The 20,307-nt window shown below is 36.8% G+C and overlaps 1 protein-coding gene across 1 annotated transcript; it reads left to right on the top strand.

The window, feature by feature from the left end:
* The first annotated feature begins 1,010 nt into the window (after positions 1–1,010).
* On the top strand, positions 1,011–11,264 carry LOC112192240 (4-alpha-glucanotransferase DPE2). Its single transcript, XM_024331891.2, has 23 exons — positions 1,011–1,256; positions 1,385–1,774; positions 1,898–2,015; positions 2,118–2,173; positions 2,245–2,372; positions 2,564–2,690; positions 2,831–3,027; positions 3,808–3,886; positions 4,052–4,090; positions 4,823–4,942; positions 5,119–5,220; positions 5,361–5,444; positions 5,537–5,779; positions 5,870–5,995; positions 6,309–6,383; positions 6,536–6,607; positions 8,587–8,703; positions 8,873–8,970; positions 9,348–9,507; positions 9,633–9,731; positions 10,092–10,289; positions 10,468–10,561; positions 10,665–11,264. Exons 2-23 carry the CDS (start codon positions 1,427–1,429, stop codon positions 10,901–10,903), a joined length of 2,919 nt encoding a protein of 972 aa, XP_024187659.1. The 5' UTR covers positions 1,011–1,256; positions 1,385–1,426; the 3' UTR covers positions 10,904–11,264.
* The last annotated feature ends 9,043 nt before the right edge of the window (positions 11,265–20,307 follow it).

Genomic DNA, 20,307 nt, shown 5'->3' on the forward strand with positions numbered 1-20,307 from the left:
TCGATCCATAGTTACGCATGTTCGAAGCAATTGTGGTTTGAAGTCTACCACAGATGAGCCAACAAGCATTTATGAGGATAATGCTGCTTGCATTGAACAAATGAAGCAAGGCTACATCAAAGGCGACAACACCAAGCATATATCGCCCAAATTCTTCTACAATCAGCAACAACAGAAGTACCTCAAGATCAAAGTAAACCAGGTTAGATCTGAGGATAATGCGGCAGACTTGTTTACTAAGTCATTGCCCAAATCCACGTTCTAGAAACATGTGGCAAGAATTGGCTTGCGGAAATTATCTGAACCCCCATGATCGTAGTCGTCAGGGGGAGGCGCAGACATCAGGGGGAGATGTCTACATGTTCGTCTTGAATCGTGAAGGGTGTGTTGTGCTCTTTTTCCTTTTCGACCGAGGTTATTTTTGTCCCACTGAGTTTTTGTTACTCGGCAAGGTTTTTAACGAGGCAACGAGAGAAGCACCGCGTTTGGGCAACACAAGAGGCAGTGTTCAAGGAAAACCTAATTTGTGTTTAGCCCAAACTGTAGGTTACTTGACCTAGTGGTAATAGGATTTAATTAGAATGATCTAGAATCCTAATCAATGTAGAATTACTTTCCTTGTATGATTGAGATTCTATGTATTGTAATCCTCTATATAAAGAGGCCCCTATTATCAATGAGAATATACAGCGATTATCTCTCAGTTTCTGATTCCCTAAAACATGTTGGACTTTTTCTTCGGTGATGTGATCGTAGGGGATGGTGTTGCTTTTGCTAAAAATATTGTGGCTCGTTAGTTTTTTTTTCATGTAAATGAAAATGAAAAATGAGCGGCTATAAGGACGTGAGGTATGCCGACGTTTGTTTGGTTCCGGACAGAGATTGAGAAAGACTTGTTCCTACTCACACCGGACAGAGATTGAGAAAGACTTGTTCCTACTCACACTCGCTAACACTTTTTCTCTTCGCTCGTCTTCTGGAAATGCACAACATGGCAGGACGTGGTTCATGTGAGGTGTCACTCTTTCACTCTCTCGTGATTTTGGATCTCTCTTTCTCTCTCTCTCCAAAATATCGTGGCAATGAGCATTTGCCACATGAAGTAGCAATCACGGCGTTGTGTCCTTTTGCCAAAAGATCTGCTTAATAAACAAACAAACAAACAAACAAAGTGATTCTTGGAACCAATCAAACCCATTGATATTTATCATTCCACTCATTCCTTTGAGGTCGAGGTCGTATCTCAATTTTTGCAGGTTGAGTTTCGTCTCTTAATTTTCTCCATAAACAAATAATATTGATGATAAAGTGACCAGCGAATGCTTCTTCTTCACTCGTCTCTCTCTCTGAATGTTAACAATTTCCCTTGATTCCGTTCGGCCAGACATTGATCGATATTGAGGAGTTAAGAGTTTGATCTTGAAAAATGGTAGAATTGGGATTGAGCAGGGCCAGCAAACCGGTGAGTGTGAGCTTCAGAATACCATATTACACACAGTGGGGCCAAAGCCTGGTGGTGTGCGGCTCCGAACCGGTGCTTGGTTCTTGGAATGTGAAGAGGGGTCTGCAGTTGAGTCCTGTTCACCAGGGTGATGAGCTCATATGGTTTGGCACCATTTCTGTCCCCAAAGGGTTTGGATCGTGCGAGTACAGTTACTACGTTGTGGATGATGATCGGAATGTTCTCCGATGGGAGATGGGAAGCAAGCGTCGGCTTCTTTTGCCTCAGGCCATTCAGGAAGGAGAGCTGCTTCACTTCCATGACTTTTGGCAGGTACTTTCTCGCTTTTAACCTTTCCACTCAGAATCTTCCATGACTTTTAGATTAAGTTTCTGTGGCCTGACTTGTATTTGTTTTATGACAATCTGATTAAACTTCTGTTGTGGTCATATCCAGGTTGGTGCCGATGCAATTCCTTTCAGAAGTGCCTTCAAGGACGTCATCTTTCGTGGAGACTGGAGTTTGGAGGTTGAGAAACCTCTAGGAGTCATCCAAAATTCATTGCAGAATGATGGTAATTGTGCTCCAATTGAACTTTCCGGCTACTAATAGTGTAATGTTACATTTACAAAGTCATATCTAATTCTGGTAATATGTGAATCCTGATTGTTGACAGATTCTGTTCTCGTCCATTTCAAAATTTGCTGTCCAAATATAGAAGAAGGAACATCGGTAAACACCTCATTTATCCAGTAGATTCTTCATATTCATATTGGTTGATAGTATGAAGTCCGATTCTGCAGATTTACATTACTGGTAGTACCTCAAAGTTGGGGAATTGGAAGGCACAGGATGGGCTTAAACTGAGCTATTCTGGTGAATCTACTTGGCATAAAGACTGTGTCTTGCTGAAAGGGGACTTCCCGATAAAATATCCTTTTGGAGCCTTTAAATCTTTAAAAGTTAGATGCTGTCTTTTTCATTTCCATTTGATTTTTTATTAATTTTGTTTCTTGTGGCTAGTGTTGTTAAGTCACCCCTACCCCTCCCCTCTTTTAATCTTTTGATTTTATGAAGATGCCCATCTCTGTCTCTGTCCCTCTTCCTTAACGGATGTTCCACATATAAGTACTGTAAATATAGCAAAGGAGGAAACATTTCTTCTGAAACTGGTCCAAACCGCGAAATTGCTCTCGACTCCTTAAGTACTGAACCAAGATACCTTTTCTGTTCAGATGGCATGTTGCGAGTAAGCTAGCGAATTTGTATTGACCAATATTTATAATTATGTAAACAATCCATTGCATCCGAGAGAAAATAGTATTAACAGAGCTGAGTAGCAAACGTTTTCTGGTGAGATTATCATAATATTCTTTTTGTATGTGTTAGGAAATGCCTTGGCGGGGGGCTGGTGTTGCAATCCCAATGTTCTCTATTAGATCAGAAACTGATCTTGGTGTTGGAGAGTTTCTTGACCTGAAATTACTTGTTGACTGGGCTGCAGAGTCTGGCTTTCATTTAGTTCAGCTTTTACCCATTAATGATACATCCGTGTATGGAATGTGGTGGGATTCATATCCTTACAGGTACGTCAATACATCAATACTCAGACATGTCAATACAACAATACTCAGACTACTAGTTATGTTCCTGGTGCTGCTTGCTATTCTTTATTGCTTATTCAAAGTTTGAATCATAAAGATTGCTGGAAATAATGTATGAGAATGGATTCTCGGTTCTCTGCCACTTTTGTATGGATCATATCTGCATTCCTATTTTCCTATTTTTCTGACATTAATCCATAGTCCATTACCACAAATCGGAAAAGCCGGCTTGTTCTTTTTTAATAGGATTCCTGTAGAAAACTAGATCCCTTTTGCTGGTTTTATCTTGTCTGGCTTCCTAACCGAGAGAGTAATACTGTGTCTGGAAGGATGAGTGGAAGGAGATATCACAGTGCAAGGGTAAACGGGAGAAAAAAAATTACAGTTATCCTTTATGTGTGAGGTGGAAGGCAATGAAAAGCAGAAAGGAAAGGAAATAAGAGCAAAAATGTTATTTTGCAGATTTGCCTAAACAGTGTTTGGTAGAGGGTAATAAGATGAAAGAATAAATTGTGATGACGTTCACATTTCCTTACACTTATATTTGTTCCTACTACAAATAAAAAGGATCTATATTCTCCCCACTTTTGCCTCTCTGTCTTGATTATCCTCTCCCATCAGACTTAATTCAAGTAATATTGCCTTGTGCTCCGACGCTTACTGTTTAAAGAATAAACTGCACATCAATATTAGTCCCTTTTATGATTCTTGTATTTAAATGAGTTATGCCATTCATTCTTCTCAATTTTTTTCATTATGCAGCTCACTTTCTGTATATGCATTGCATCCTTTATACTTGAGAGTACAGGCACTTTCAGAAAACATCCCCAAGGATATCAAGGTGATTGATAAATGCTGTCCTATTCTTCTTTACTAAGGAAAAGCAAAATACTCCGATTCTTGTACTGTAAAAGATGCTAAGTTTTCTTCCCTGAAGAATTATAGATTCATATTTCATATTAGTTGAAGTCTTTGTTTGGATTTTGTTCTTTTTTTATTCTTACAGGTAGAGATTCAGAAGGCAAAAGAAGAATTGGAGGGAAAGGTAGTTCCTTAAGAGATTATATATTTCTTCATACTGTCATGGATAAGTTATACAATTCTACATTTGAATGACAAGTCAGTAGGAAGCTCTAGCAGTTGTATAAGGTCTTCTTTTGACTCAACAATTGATAGGCATATTAATTGTTTGGTAGATCCTTTTTTTTTTTTTTGGAACAATTGTTAGCTAAATCTTTTGGTTTTAGGTTTTTTTTTTGGGCATTATTTATTTATTTTTATTTTTAGCTAACTGCTTTTTATTGTTTTGATATGAAATAACAATGGTCTTTTGTAATGTGGGGAGTGATAAAGTATTGTGTGTGTAATTGGATTATACAATTCAACCTTTGAATTACAAGTCGGTAGGTAGCTCCAGCAGTTCTACAATGCTAGCAGTTGTATAAGGTCCTCTTTTGACACAACAGTTGTAACAAGCATCTAACTTATTATCTGTCTTTTCCACTAATATTGCTCTAAACTTCTGATATCAACTAATGATGTTCTTGTGTAATGTGGGGATTAATAACACACACACACACACAAACACATTTGGGTTACTGACTGAAAGGACAAATCTAGGATAGTTTTTGTTCACCCAATTTTTGGGAATCTTTGATCACTATTTGCGGTTACAAACCGACGAATATTATTAACAATTTGGCATAGTTATGATGGCGATGCTAGTGAGTACATAAGTGGTATTTAATTTAATATATTTTGATTTTGTTTTTTCTAGGATGTTGATTACGAGGCTACCTTGACCACTAAACTCTCAATTGCAAAGAAAATATTTGCCCAAGAGAAGGATAAGATTCTCAGCTCCAATTCGTTCCAGAAATTTTTCTCTGAGAATCAGGTCCTACAGAGCTTGCATCTTCTTATTATTACCTTAATATTGCAACAATCCCTAACTTTCTTGTTGCTTACAGTTTGAACTGTCTTTTGCTCATTGATTTGTATTAATTGAACATATTGGTCATTCCATTTTGAACTGCAAGTGCAACTCTGAGTCCTGTTAATTATTGGTCATAGGAATGGTTGAAACCCTATGCGGCCTTCTGTTTTTTGCGGGACTTCTTTGAAACATCAGATCACAGTCAATGGGGTCGGTTTTCCCAGTTTTCAATAGAAAAGGTGATCATCCTGTCGTTTAAATTTGGTATTTTCTTTTCAGTACATGCCTGTCGTATATACAGGTTAATAATCTGTTAACAGCTTATAATATTATAAATATCAAAACTTTTGACAACTTTTTTTTTTCCTCTTTCTTACAGCTAGAGAAACTCATCTCTAAAGACAGCATTCACTATTGTGAAATTTGCTTCCATTATTACATCCAATTTCATTTGCATATGCAGGCAAGTACTGTTAAGTCTTGTAAGAATGATCTGTACTTATACTAAACAAATGTATCGATTGTTGAATTCTTTGATAAATTCATGAACTGCAGCTGTCGGAAGCTGCAGAATATGCAAGAAAGAAAGGAGTAGTATTGAAAGGAGACTTGCCTATTGGTGTCGGTAGAGACAGTGTAGATACGTGGGTCTATCCAAATCTGTTTCGCATGAACACATCTACTGGAGCTCCTCCAGATTATTTTGATAAAAATGGGCAGAACTGGGGTTTCCCTACTTACAATTGGGACGAGATGGCCAAAGACAATTATGCCTGGTGGCGTGCTCGATTGACACAGGTTTTGGAGGCTTTATTCCTATTGCATTATTTTTCCTGAGTTTTATGGGAGATAAATATAAGGAAAAATAATTCTCTGTTTTTATGACAGATGGCAAAATACTTTACAGCTTACCGGATTGACCATATATTGGGGTTCTTTCGTATCTGGGAACTCCCAGAGCATGCCATTACTGGTCTCGTTGGAAAATTTCGTCCTTCCATTCCTCTAAGTCAGGTACACTTCTATCTCCCTTAATCAAAATATTAGTTTGCCCAGATAATAACAAAGGCTAAACCCTTGTAACTGTTAATAAGAAGCATATTATTTTTTATTTTTATTTTTTTCAGAAATTACCAAAAATAGCACGTAAACGGCAAAATTGTATTTTTATTTTTATTTTTTATTTTTGATGAGATCACTTTTGTTACCAGGTCTGTTGAGGAAGTGTATGATTTGAATATGGAAGTGCCTATTTTGTGAACCTCCCTCATTTTTTTTTTTCTTCCTTTAATTGTCTTGTCAACTTTAAATGAATGCTTCTGTGTAGGAAGAACTTGAAAGAGAGGGCATATGGGACTTTGATCGCTTGGCTCGTCCATATATCCCACAGGAAATTTTACAGGTTACTGAACTTTTACAGCTTGAGATATTTTTGCATCTTATTATGACAGCCAGCCAAGATACTAGTTTTCTTTTTTCCTTCAACCCTTATGTTATGCTTCTCTATATGTGCCATAGTTTCTGTTTCTTCCAACTTTTAGTTTGCTGTTTCAGATTAAGTTTGGAGATTCATGGACTTTTGTTGCTTCGAGTTTTCTGAATGAATATCAGAAGAACCGCTATGAGGTGAAATTATTGTTTAGTTCTTGATTTTTTTTATTATTATCTGTTTTTGCATTGATTATCTGTCAGTATTGATCTTCTTGCATGTTCTGAACTTTATGTTCTATGTCATTGCACCTCAAAGGAATGTGGATGAATGAATATATTGATATTATTATATAGGTACATGTTAGTGGTTCATGCTGCTGTAGTAAGTATAGATAATTCAAGTTAGTGGTTCAAATAGCCAGCCTAGTGGGATATATTTATTCATACCCCAAGCTAAAAGATGTTTCGAGTCTTTAACAGTAGTAAGAAACCAGTCAGATTTGCTTGCTTCAGGCCTCATTTGTCTCAATGATTAGAGGCATGTCAATGGATCTTTCCTTTTTCATGTTTGGCAAGTGCAGCATTGGGTAAATAATACTTGCCACATAGGAACCTAAATAGGGAGGAAATTGGATTGCTACCCTCCACATGTGATATTTAGCAGGATGTACTAAGAAAACACCATACCTCCCTTAGAATCAATGCACCTTTCAGACTTGTTTTATTTGCTCCAATATTAGAAATTAAGCACAGCTAATAGCCAGACCAAGAGATGTGATGAGAACATAATCTTCAAAAGGACAACAATGAGATAAGAACGTAGGAACAGTGCCTAAATAGGGAGGAAATTGGATCCCTGCTCACTGCATGTGATTATTGCATTTAGTAGGATGTACTAAGAAAACACCATACCTCCCTTGGAATCAATGCATCTTCGAGACTTGTTTTATTCGCTTCAATCTTAGAAACTAATCACAGCTAATAGCCAGACAAAGAGATGTGATGAGAACATAATCTTCAAAAAGACAACAACGAGATAAGACCTAAAGAATTGCTCAGAAAAGCTCGATGTGAAAAAATGAAGAAAGCAACAGCAAGAACCAGACTAACTGGAAAACCATGGAAGAGTCCAAACAACAAGAGAACTCAAACACTGCATAAATTTCTCCACCCATAAAACCATAGAGTTCCTAGCAGACACGACAACAGCCATGAGGATGAAAAAGCAATCTGACTTAACCAGTTTTGTAAACTTGACAGAACAAAACTTGTCAAAATCTTGCAAGCATTCCGGAGATGCAGGGACCGGAAAACTCGTGACATCTTGAGAGACATGAAAGTAGTTGTCAATTAATTAGAATGGGAGATCTAAAATAACAAATATGGCACATCATGCCAAGAAAATCACACTCATAAGAACACAAAAACACACATATACCGTGGTTCAGCGAATTTGCCTACATCCACAGGGCAGCAACTGTTCTTTCATTATACTTATAAAGGGGATACAATCCTACCAACCCTCTAATACAAGACTTGATGTAAAACTAGAAAGAATAAGAAAAACAAGGACTAGGATTCTCTCTTCTCTTCTTTACTTTCTTTTCTTCACTTTAACTCAGTCTGTCACTGAGAATGGAACACGCCATTGCTCTCTATGTCTTTGTACAATCTTGATCACTTTCTTCGAGTCCTATTCTCAGGTTCTAACTCCTAGAGTGGCATTCTCTCACCCCCTTCTTGGGGAGGGAGGGATTCCCTTTCACCAGCCTTTGCTCTCATTTGGAGTGATATCCCTGGCAGCCCGCTTGCTGCTCAAGTTATTTTTCTGTTAGTCGTTGAATTAATGAGCCCAACGACTCTATGTAGGCACAATCTGTTAGCCTTCATCAATTAGGATTAGGGGATAATTATTCTGTCTTTATTGACACTACACCCATCAAGAGGATTTCCAATTCATATTGGTAATACACTTCTTGTCTTCTAAGGCAACAGTACTAATTGCTTTAGGAAAAACTCATGGTCTGAACCTTAGCCCACAAAACAAAACTCACCCCTACAGAGTACAAATTTAGTTGAAGGTTGCTTTGGGGTGACAACTAGTTTATGCTTGTGGATTGTGACAGCAGTTGTATGGAGGCATTAACTTTGTTTTTTCCATTCATGATTATCAGTTTAAGGAAGACTGCAACACAGAGAAAAAAATTGCTTCCAAGCTGAAGTCATTTTCAGGAAGATCGTTGTTGCAGAATGAAGACCACATTAGGCATGAGCTCTTTGATATTTTACAGGTAGGATTTTTTATTAAAATTTCAAAATGATTAATTTATTCTATAGTAGCAAAACCTTCCTTGTAATCGTGAACCTCTGCTAAAGCTTTTATTGTGTCTTAAGGGTTTTATATAGAGTGCCATTAGTAAGCCTGTGCATAGGTTTTTATATAATTAATTTGTATTGCAGAATATAGTTCTGATAAGGGATCCAGAAAATCCAAGGAACTTCTATCCTCGCTTCAATCTCGAAGAGACTTCAAGTTTTAAGGATTTGGATGATCACTGGTATGTTAGTTTTTGGTATCAGGAAAATGAGTTTTAGCCTTTTGTTTTCTTGTAAGTTTTAATGATTGGGAAACAATTGGTTACGGCTAAAATGTATCTCCAATGTCTCATGATCTCACTCGTTTTGGTATCAAGAAAATGAGTTTTAGCCTTTTTTTTTTGCTTGTCATTTTCAATGGTCAGGGAAAATACCTAGTTAGGGCTACAAACTTTGTCCAACATTCTTGTAATTTTGAATACTCATACTAATATGATTTGGCATGCTGTTGTTCATGGTCTATAACAGAAATAAATAAGTAATAATAAAATAAAAAACAACAGATTTATCCCAAATAGAATATTTTTTGTTTGTTCTGAAAGTGTTCTGTGTTATACAGCAAGAATGTACTGAAACGGTTATACTATGATTACTACTTCCATCGACAAGAAAATCTTTGGCATCAAAATGCATTGAAGACACTGCCTGCTCTGCTGAACTCGTCGGATATGCTAGCTTGTGGGGAAGATCTAGGGCTTATTCCTTCTTGTGTTTATCCTGTATGTTTGCTCAACCCAGGCAAACACTATAAATCCCAGCCTGGTTTTAGTGGTTGTTGGTGTTTGTCATGCCTATTCTTTATATATCTTCCAAAAATTGATATTGTGACTGGTTTTTGGATCAGGTGATGCAAGAACTTGGATTAATAGGTTTACGCATTCAACGTATGCCTAGTGAGCCTGATCTGGAGTTTGGTATCCCTTCTCGATACAATTATATGACAGTGAGTATTTATTGCTTTTGGAGTTACGTTAAGATTTTTGGACCTAATCTCAAGGCATACTTGAAGGTTTTCATTCAGAGAACCAAAACAGTGACCAAGTACTTCAATATACATTTTGTTTCTCTTTCTTTCCTTTTTTTGATCTGGACATTTTGTTTCTCTGCATAATAACATTATGAGATTATGGACATTGAATTTCAGTCATCTGGTTCACATGCATGTACTTCTACGTTAATGATTATTTCTTAGTTGGTATAAATGCAAGCCAGTTGGTTGAATGCGTTTCAGTTGGTCCTTCTGTTCATTCTTATTTGTCATTTAAATATGTTTGACAGGTTTAAATGCATGGGTGTATTTCAGGTGTGTGCTCCATCATGCCATGACTGTTCAACGTTGCGTGCTTGGTGGGAAGAAGATGAAGAAAGGAGGCAGCGATTTTTTAGCAGTATGGTGGGATCTCACTTGTTGCCACCCAGTCGCTGTGTTCCAGAGATTGCAAATTTCATCTTAAGGCAACATTTTGAAGCTCCATCAATGTGGGCAATTTTTCCTCTTCAGGTACTGTGATGTACATAAAAATCTGCTCTCCTATATTCTCAACTGGAGATTGGGCGTTGACCCTGTGTAAATGAGATGGCCTGGGAAGGACAAGATATAGCATATTGAACTTTAGGTTCCTTGTCCGTTGCATTTCATACAATTAATAAATGAATCCTGCACTTTGTTTGATTGGTAGGATTTGTTGATTTTGAAAGAAGAATACACAACACGCCCTGCAAAAGAGGAGACGATCAATGACCCGACAAATCCGAAGCATTATTGGAGATATCGTATGTGAAGATTATGAGTTTTCAAGATTTGATTAAGTTTGCTAATGTTTCCAATTCTGAGAATAGTTCATGTTGGAAACTGTTAATTCTGTTGCATACTCAGGTGTACATGTGACATTGGAGGCTTTGATCAAGGATAAGGAGCTCACATCAATCATCAAAGACCTCGTGCGTGGAAGTGGAAGATCACATCCGGGGAAACAAGCTGAGAAACAAGTGATTCAGGAATCACCTGTTGCAACCACAGAGAAGAAGCAGATTGCCAGCAGCAAAGAAAAGGCTCAAGTGGCAACTCCACTGAACGGAGTACCGCGGAAGGAGGCTGTTGCTGTTCCTAATTAATAAATCATGCGCATTATGGCCAAATAAGGTGATTCTGGAATCCACCGTGTACTATAGTATTCAACGAAGGTCGCAATGAGAGCTGAAAATAAGCGGACCGTCAACAAGAATCTGCATGTTGCTTCGCAGAGTCATAAGCCATAGTAGACAACATATTGCATGAGACGTCAAATAATAATGTATTTTGCCAATTAATTGCCAATTTAAGAAGCGATTGAGCCCAAGTTGACAGTTTTTTGACTTCGGATGTTTAGGATACAGTGGGCCAATAAATGTGATAATTTTTCGGCATATTTAGAGTGTGTTTGGATGAGGGAAAAGAATGATGAAATTTAATTGAAAGTATAATTCTTAAGAGTCATTCCCTCGTTTGACATTATTAGACTGAAAATTTTAAATTTATATGTGGAAAAAAAAAAAAAACGAAGGAATTCATTATTTAAATTCCACACTTCAATTTCTATTAAAATAGGTGTCATTTACGAATTTCTTTGTCGTATTTAATTTTTATTTCCAAAGCAAGATTTTTTTCTATTTTATTTTTTTATTTATTTTAAACTTTCTTAATGTATTATACATTTTAAATCCTAAATAGATACAACCAAATGATAGAAATTGCAATCGATGGAATTTTAGATTGGAGTTTTTATTTTTATTTTTTTTATTATTATTTTTTTAAAGAGGATCAAATGGTTTCACTCCTGCCCCCATGGTGACTTGAACCCATGACTTCGTACATAGGTAGTGGGTGCTCTAACCACTGAGCTAGCACCACTTCGTCATTTATAAATTCATACAGATTTTATAATTTTCTCATCCAAACGCACCCTTAAGAGAGAAGTTAGGGTTTGCAAGGATTCTTCTAAACGCAAAATAATTGTGAACTAGTTGTTACAGGGTTGTTTTTTCCTGGTCTCTTCCATCGCGTTTGCTTGGAACATCATTTGCCCAAAGTTTTTTTTTTAAAAAAAAAAGGGTAAGAAAAGTAAGTACTCCATTTTTTTTATATATAAAAGAAACAAACTACAGTTGAAGAGGGGGACATCAACCTTACCTCTTATAAGGGAAAATCGTCCAAACAGTGTTTGAACTTTTTCAGACTATTAATTTTCATACCTATAGTTTGAAAAATATCAAAATGGTACCTGAAGATTTAAGCCCGAACCAATATTCTAGGAACAGTAAAAACGTTAACTCGGTTAAATTTTCAGGGGTAAAAGCGGTACTTCTGAAACAAAAAAGATAAAAAATAAAAAATTTGGAGTTCTTCGTACCTATACGGCTATACCATACAAAGAACAACTTTGTTTGTTCTCATACCAGTACCAGAAAAGAATGCCAATAACTACCACGCCCAATACGAGATTCAAATACCAATATCTGATGCTGCTGAAATAGCCTCACAATTTTACCCTGCAAAATGTAGTTGTTAGTATAGGATAAGTAGGGATCATTCAGTCCAGGGATTGTAGGGTACACCCACACAAAAAGGACAATTAACATATAAAAGAACAAAATGGGGGTTTTGAAATTTGGTTCCTAATCTACTTAAAGTAAAAACAAAACAAATAAAACTATCTACAATGATCGACTTCTTCACACTCAAATCAGAATTTTCAAACCATGTCAACATGCAACGAGTTGTTTCAATCTATACAACCTAAAATCGTGCCAACACTAAATATCAAAAATGAATTCGAAGTACAAGTCTGAAGAGATCGAGTACCACTTTAAGTCTTCTTTTTAATCTCCTAAGTTAGGAAAAGTCCATAACTTAAAATATTTCATATAAAACATTACGTTAATACTAAAGAGCATCCGTCAACATTAAATATGGATCATTAAGTGCAATTAGAATTCTGAATCCAAACATGTATGCATCCATAAGAAGTTACAAATGCATGAACATGTAGCATATAATCTCGACCATTGTACATAGCCTTTAACACTTCAATTTCTGCCCTAAAACGATTAGGTGAATTAGAACACAAATTTGGCTTTGTTAACATGCAGATTAACATCATTGTTCAACCAAAATCACATGCTTAAAGATATAAAAGGATGACACAAAATCAGATTGCAAAGATATCATAAACAACTCAAGAACATAAAGAAACAAATCTGAAAATTACTAACATAAACTCGTTCTTAACAAAAATCCAACTCCAATGATAAAGTTCATAATCAAAATCTGAAATTCAATACTAAAGAGTACAAAAACAGAAATAAGGGCCATGAATTACACTTTTTGATCTTCAAGGAAGCTTGGAGAACGTCAAGAGAACACAGGGCTAGGCCTTCAAGAACACGAACAGCCTTGGAGAAGTCCTAAAACTCTTCACGACAAGAGGCTTTTTCTAAATTTTGGAGAGGGTTTGGAGATAAGAGAGCTAGGCTAATGAACTTAATTTTGTGTGAAGAAGTGATGATTTTGGCTTCAAGAATTGCTGCTATTTATAGTGGAATCCTCATCTCTTGTGATGCAATCATGGCCAATCATTTAGAGGTGATTTCTCCTCCAAATTTCCTTGATTTTCTCATGACAAAGTCATGAATTTTCTGATCTCTTTTTCCCTAAAATGTTCCATATCTTTCCCTTGAATAGTGACTAGATACATCCCTTATTCCTGTCATTTGAATTGCACTAATTTCTTCTTCCAAGAATTGTGCACACAATGAACTCCTATAATCAAGAAAATCAGAAATTAATTAGAGTCTATAATCAATAAGAAATAAGATAATTAGGAATAAATATTCACTATGAACACTCCCCTTTTATCTCCACGAAATAAGAATAATTTATGTGATTGAAAACTCCTTGAATTCCTCCTTATTTTTGTGCTTCATCTTATCCTTCATGTTTCCTTGATTTCATCACTTAAGAGTTCTCAATGGGATGGACTCTCTTTAAAATAAGAAAATCAAAAATAGAAAAGTTCAAATGAAGAAAGTTCCCTAAAACAAAATAGGAAATATTTCCTAAAATGAAAGTGGAAAGTTTCTAAAATGACTTATCCTTCATTTACGCTCATTTATGCTATTTTTCACCTCTTTTCTCTATTTTCGTCCTTGAAGTACCTAAAAACAAAAACTATGTTATACTTAGTAATTTTAAGAGAGTAACTTAGCCAAATGAGGGAAAATACATATTAAAAACGTCACACTTTGTGCTCCTATCAATATCAAAATGGTATACGTAGATCCAAATACTCGTATACTCGTATCTAGAAGAACTCAGGAAGATCGGCGTACAATGCCAGGCCAACGCCAATAGCCGCTGTCATTCCAAGAACGTGCAACAAACCCATACTTGATCGGAACCCGACCTTCATCTACATCGACGACCTGAATTCAGAAACGTCCTCCGACATCTCAAAACCTGACTTAGGGTCCCACGTCAAGGCTGGCCAGCATATTGCCCAAACTACGACGTCCCATTTCGACAGAGATCGGAATTGCTTAGCCATTCCATTTCCGACAGAGATCGGACCCAGACTTGACCCAAAGTGGAATTACCGAAATTTCAGATTCCCTTGCTATCAGACTTGTCTGATTCCGACCTAAAGCATCGAAATTTCCTTGTGCATCCACCTGAATAATCTCCATGATTCCAATTATCCGGTGAACTAGGCTTAAAATAGAGCAAACACTTGCAAACAAAACCATTTTTGTTGTTACAGCTACCAAAATTTCCACATGCATCTACCTAATCACGACTTTTCTTTCCTTCTTCTCTGTTCTCTTCTCCCAAACCCATCAAAAAAAGAAAAATTGAAATTGATTTAGCTGCAAGTAATTGAATTTGATTTTTCGGATTGTGGGTTTTGGGATTTTTGATTGAAATCAAAGCAGAGAAGATGCTGGAAAAGATTGGGTTGCCAACGAAGCCATCATTGAGAGGGAATAATTGGGTGGTTGACACCTCACATTGTGGATTTGATATGTAATACCGAATTCCAACATATCTTCTAGTGCTAGAGCTTCCATTAGGAGTAAAGAACCCCAGTTCAATTTTTTCTCCTGATAGAAAATTGAGGTAGGTAGTTGAGTTATGCGGCTCTTAATGGACGTGTTCTTGGTGTTCTTAGTGATTAATAACATATCCATTATTAGATTTAGTTTTTTGAAAGAGAGGATGATTAACAACCAACAAATGTTGACCTAGTGGCTAGGATATTGAGAAGTAAATTAGGTTGCGTGAGTTCGAGCCACAGCAGGCAAGCTCTTTTTTCTTTATTTATTTATTTTTATTTCTTTTTATATTTATCTGGTTTGGAGAAGATGAATACTGAAAAGACAAAAATACCCCTAAAAATTTAACAGAGTTAACATTTTTACTGTTCCTAGGTATGAATATTGGGTCGGGCTTAAATCTTCAGGTACCTTTTTGATATTTTTCAAAATATAGGTATGAAAATTAATAGTGTGGAAAAGTTCAGATATTGTTTGGACGATTTTCCCGAAAGAAAAATTACAATGAACGTGAAATTGAAAGATCATAAAACAATTTGCAAATACAACTGAGAAAAATGCTCTGGAAACCTAAGTAAAGATCCAAAATGGAAGGAAGCACATGAATTTGGGAAAGTTCAGTAGCAACCATAAGCATCTTAAATAACTGAACCAAAACAAGACAATTATATACATACATGGACAGTTAAGAGAAACAACACAAAGACTTCACATTAGTGAGAGAACTAAGAGATGCACCTAGAGTGCATGTGTAGTGCTTACTCCGTGTATAGAAGGTTGTATCAATTTTTGTGTATAAAGGAAATTAAAAACAAACCATGATCTTTGTTTCACAATAAACATCCAATTGCTACATTTGTAGAAAGAGATGACCAGCTACTGCGCTACCTCAACATCAAGGCAAACAATGACAACCAGATTCAACCTTCAAACTTCCCAAAAGTTTTTCTGATTGCAACAGTAGACTGGTCTACCTAGATATTACAAAGGCACTGTCCCATTTTTTGACTCTACCAAAGACAATAGAAACCATGGTCATCAAATGTTGAGTAGTAAATAAATGTCCAAAAATAGTGTCAACATTAATAAAAAACACATGCTACTGAATCAATTAAGTGCTAAAATTTTGCCACAAAAATTCGAAGTCCAAATGTAATTGCAATTATAAGGAGATGTGTGGCTGGGTGTTTAGTAAATACTAGAATCAGCAATGCTTAGAGTGATTGGAGACTCGAGAATGCTGAAGTTGCATCTTTTGCAATTTGGGGAGCCTGAGGTGTATGAAGTTATTTCAACCATATGACAGCGATTTTTTGAGGTTTTTCTGAGAGGACCTACCTCAAATTTCACCCTGAAACCTGAAGTGGCCCTATTGGACCTACCGTAGGAATAACTCTACCAAAAATTTGGTAGTGTCACCCCTAAAAATGGACTACTCAAAACCTGTAGAAATCACATTCACACTTCTAAACAGTCCATCCTTATCCTGGAGCCACCCTGCTCCCCAAATCACAACATCTCCCATTTCTCAAGTACAAGTTTCAACTTAATATATAACATTAATCCCATAGGTTATCAGGGCAATTCTAATACAAAAAATAAACAAGGAAAACAAAAATAAGATGAATATGCGGAAGCTGTGCTGTTGACTATGCCTCGATTCCGTGTATGCCCAGCCTCAACTAATCTGGTCAGCAAATTGGGCATTTGAAATCAAAGGGCTCAGGGAAAAGTATTGGAAAACACGTTAGTGTGTGAGGACAAAAATAAATAACCAAGATAATTTAAATGAGGTAAACTTTAATAGTTTCTCATGTATTTAAACTTATAAAACCTCGATGCATGCAAGGTTTATAAAACTTATTTCTTTAAACTCTAAATCTCAGGAAAACATACCAGTCCCGCTGGTTAAGAGTAAACATAAAGTATGGGGAAGATGAATATCACCATACAACAATAGAGCCTCCCAAGCTCTGTGCTCGACTGCTGCAACTCACAAACACAAAGTAAGTGAGGAGGACGCCTATACAAAACACTCAATTGCAACCCATGTGAGGAGGAACCTGAATAAAGCAACCCAAGTATGGTGAAAGAAAACATTGCGAAAATAGAATCCATAAAACTTCACCAAAATCTCGCAAATAAAAGCACGTGTACGGTTCCCAACCGCACTTAGAAAATCTCAAGAGTAAATCAATTAATTCAATGACGTGTCCCACACACCAAAATATATATTCTCGAATCAATAACAAATAAGCGAGATTAAATTATAAACAATAACCCAAAACCGAAATCATCGCTAAAGCATTCCCAATGCCCAAATCGAAAGCCGATAAATAATCTAGAAATATAAATCCATCGAAAATCCCATTTTCGAAAATCTTTCTGAAATTTGAAAATCGACAAATTAAACTATAATATTTAATTCCAGAAATCACCTCGAAAAATAATTCGTTGAATATCAACATAAATCATAAATCCAAATAATAAACCAAAATCATAATCCAAACTCAAATCGTATTCCAATGCAAATCATAAGCACAATAAATGATATGATAATTAAATAAATCGCTAATTCAAAAGAATGCATGCATCAATAGCATTAATTAAAATCAAGTCCATTCACAATATGACTTAGGCATTCACGCGTAAGAATTTCCTCATCGAGCAGTGGCTCGGTACGTCGTCCTCAATAATACATCTTAAATAACCGAACGGAAGGTCCAAAATAAATATATCATAAATAGGGAAAATGGTCCGTACCGTACCCGAATTTTTCCTCCTTATAACTTTTGGTACCTGAACTTAAAAAAATATCAATATGGTACCTGAGGTTCTCAGTCCGACCGAAGATTGGTACCTAGAGCTGTTAGGTCCGTTACGGAGTCGGCCAGCTGGCAATTTTTTAGGGGTATTTTCATCCTTTCATGCCTTAAATTTTTTTTTCCTAGGCATATATATATATATATATATATATATATCTCTCTCTCTCTCTCTCTCTCCCTCTCCCTCTCCCTCCCCTTTGAAATCGATTAGAATGTGTAGCCAAGTCAATCCTCTTTGCTTTCTCTAACAGATTTTCAGCTTCGAATCCTCTCTCTATTTTCTTTGAAATTGATTCTAGTACATTACATACACTCTTTCTAGATACTTCTTCTCTCCCCCTGCTTCTGTAAATCATATATGAAGCCCAGAAGCATCAAGATTCTGTTTCTGGTGCCAGAGCCGGTGGCATCGAATCTCATTCCAAGGCTGATAAGAACGATCAAAAATCCGGGTCGGGTCCTTCTTGACAGAGACACAGCACCAATTGGATTGCAATTTCATAATCAATCCCAAAAAGAAATTAAAATCCTCTTCGTAAATCTGAAGTTTCATCTTTGATTAATGACTTGAATCTTTTATGCTTGATCTTTGATTGTTAATCTGAAATTTCATCCCAAATTGGGCACTTCCAAATCAAGGTCCGTTTGATGTTGTTTTGCAGGAGTATGATATAGAGGAAGCTATTTTTCCTCTCTCTCCTTTCTTGTCTTCTTTTCCAGTCAATTTCTGATACAAGATCGCAAATTTAACTTGAAATGCCCAACACCAAGGGATCCCAGATTGATTGTGATGTTGATGGTGATAATGACGTCATCAAATTCCAAAAACTAGGGAATGTGGATTCATCGCAACACAAGGTCCACTTCTGAATACCTATGAGGATTTCTGGGAGATGGTTATCCAGTACTGGTGCCTGTTATCATTGTGTTTTCTATATTGGATAAGGATATTGGGAGAACCAGAACATGTTGCACAATCCATGATACAATGAAGAGAAATCTTTAGATGAATTGGAAGACCTCATGGGGATGAGCATAATTGAGTGAATTCAACATAAGAATATTATAATGAGTCACCTTAAAAGAGGTGGCTGCATCAATAGATATTACATTGCTCATTGTGATAATTTCTTTCCTGCATCAGTAGAGGCTTCTAGCCATTGCTCTGCAAATCTGGAAATTAAAGAGAAAGCTCTCTCTCTCTCTCTCTCTCATCTTCTTATCTTCACTCTAGTAGACCCAGAAGAAATCCCATTTAATTCACCTTGAAATTTTACCTCCATTGCAATCAAAACCCGCCATTTTTGACTTCAATTGCACACACATTACAAACCCATCTTAAAAAACAGAGAACCCCCCCCCCCCCCCCCCCCCCAAAAAAAATATCTTTCAGCTACATATCCAAAGAACCCATCTTTTTGGCTCTAAAACTTCATCACACCACATTTGCAGAAACTCATCTTTCTATTTTGGGGTTTGAGCTAAAAACCCCAAAAATTCAGAACCCAAAACCCTTTTGCAAAACCCAGTCCGATCTGAGTCTGTATTGAAATCATTGTCAAAATTCTTCTTTTGCATTAACGGTCAAAAAATATAAAAAAAAAAAAATATATGAAGAAGAAGAACTAAAGAAAAGAAAAGAAAAGAAAAAAAAATAACAAAGGGTAAATCAGTCATTTTAAGTTCAAAATTGCCAGCTGGCAACTTCCGTAACGGACCTAACGGCTTTAGGTACCAATCTTTGGTCGGGCTGAGAACCTCAGGTACCGTATTGATATTTTTTTAAGTTCAGGTACCAAAAGTTATAAGGAGGAAAAATTCGGGTACCGTACGGACCATTTTCCCTAATAAATAAACCAAAAACTCGACAACTTTGCCCCTCCGAAACCTACAAGTTCCAAAACTCCTCGAAATCAAACCAAACTTCACCAACAACATCTTTTCATCAATTCTAGCATTCTAGAATGGGAAAAAAATCATGAATAGTACCCGAAGTAAGGCCCACTACGAATTTCAGTACATAAATTTCCAAAACATAAACTTTGGTACATCAAATATGAAGCCCGACCCAATATACGTACACAACGTCAATGACTCCGTCAGACGTCGTGCCATTACACATATAATGAAGGGCAGAATAGATTTTTCATTTGTGAATGGTTTCCTCTCTGACTCTCTCTGACTCTCTCTCTCTCTCTCTCTCTCTCTCTCTCGAAATGGCTCTACAACTCTGGGATCTCTTTTCCTTCTTCTTTTCATTGTCATCGATAACCATGCTTCTACACTGCCTTTCACCACCTCCGATTACAGCCCCTCACCTCAACATCCACAACCGCTTCAGCCGCCTCGAGGGCCGATCTTCACTGTGCCCAGGCTCTCACTGAGTCCAGCCCGGCCTCAATTCAAGCCCTCCTTCTTTTCTCACCCTCCATGGCCTGTGACTCGAGAGGCCTCCGAGACCCAACCCGGCCGGCGCGCCACCATCCGACCACCAAAAGATGATGGACGACCACGATCTTCTTCGTCTCGCCGTCGCCAATAGCCTACTATCCTTGGATTGTCCATGCATTGAACAAAAAAGGAAACCCGACGACTAGGAGCCTGAAG

Source organism: Rosa chinensis, chromosome 3 (genome assembly GCF_002994745.2).
Source record: "Rosa chinensis cultivar Old Blush chromosome 3, RchiOBHm-V2, whole genome shotgun sequence".
NCBI lineage: Eukaryota > Viridiplantae > Streptophyta > Magnoliopsida > Rosales > Rosaceae > Rosa > Rosa chinensis.

What these genes read in the sequence shown, in the direction of transcription:
- LOC112192240 (XM_024331891.2), top strand. Translation starts at nt 1,427, where the DNA reads ATGGTAGAATTGGGATTGAGCAGGGCCAGCAAACCGGTGAGTGTGAGC. An exon ending in AAATTCATTGCAGAATGATG is followed by an intron (nt 2,016 to 2,117) that starts GTAATTGTGCTC and finishes GATTGTTGACAG; the next exon opens with ATTCTGTTCTCGTCCATTTC. An exon ending in GGGCAATTTTTCCTCTTCAG is followed by an intron (nt 10,290 to 10,467) that starts GTACTGTGATGT and finishes TTTGATTGGTAG; the next exon opens with GATTTGTTGATTTTGAAAGA.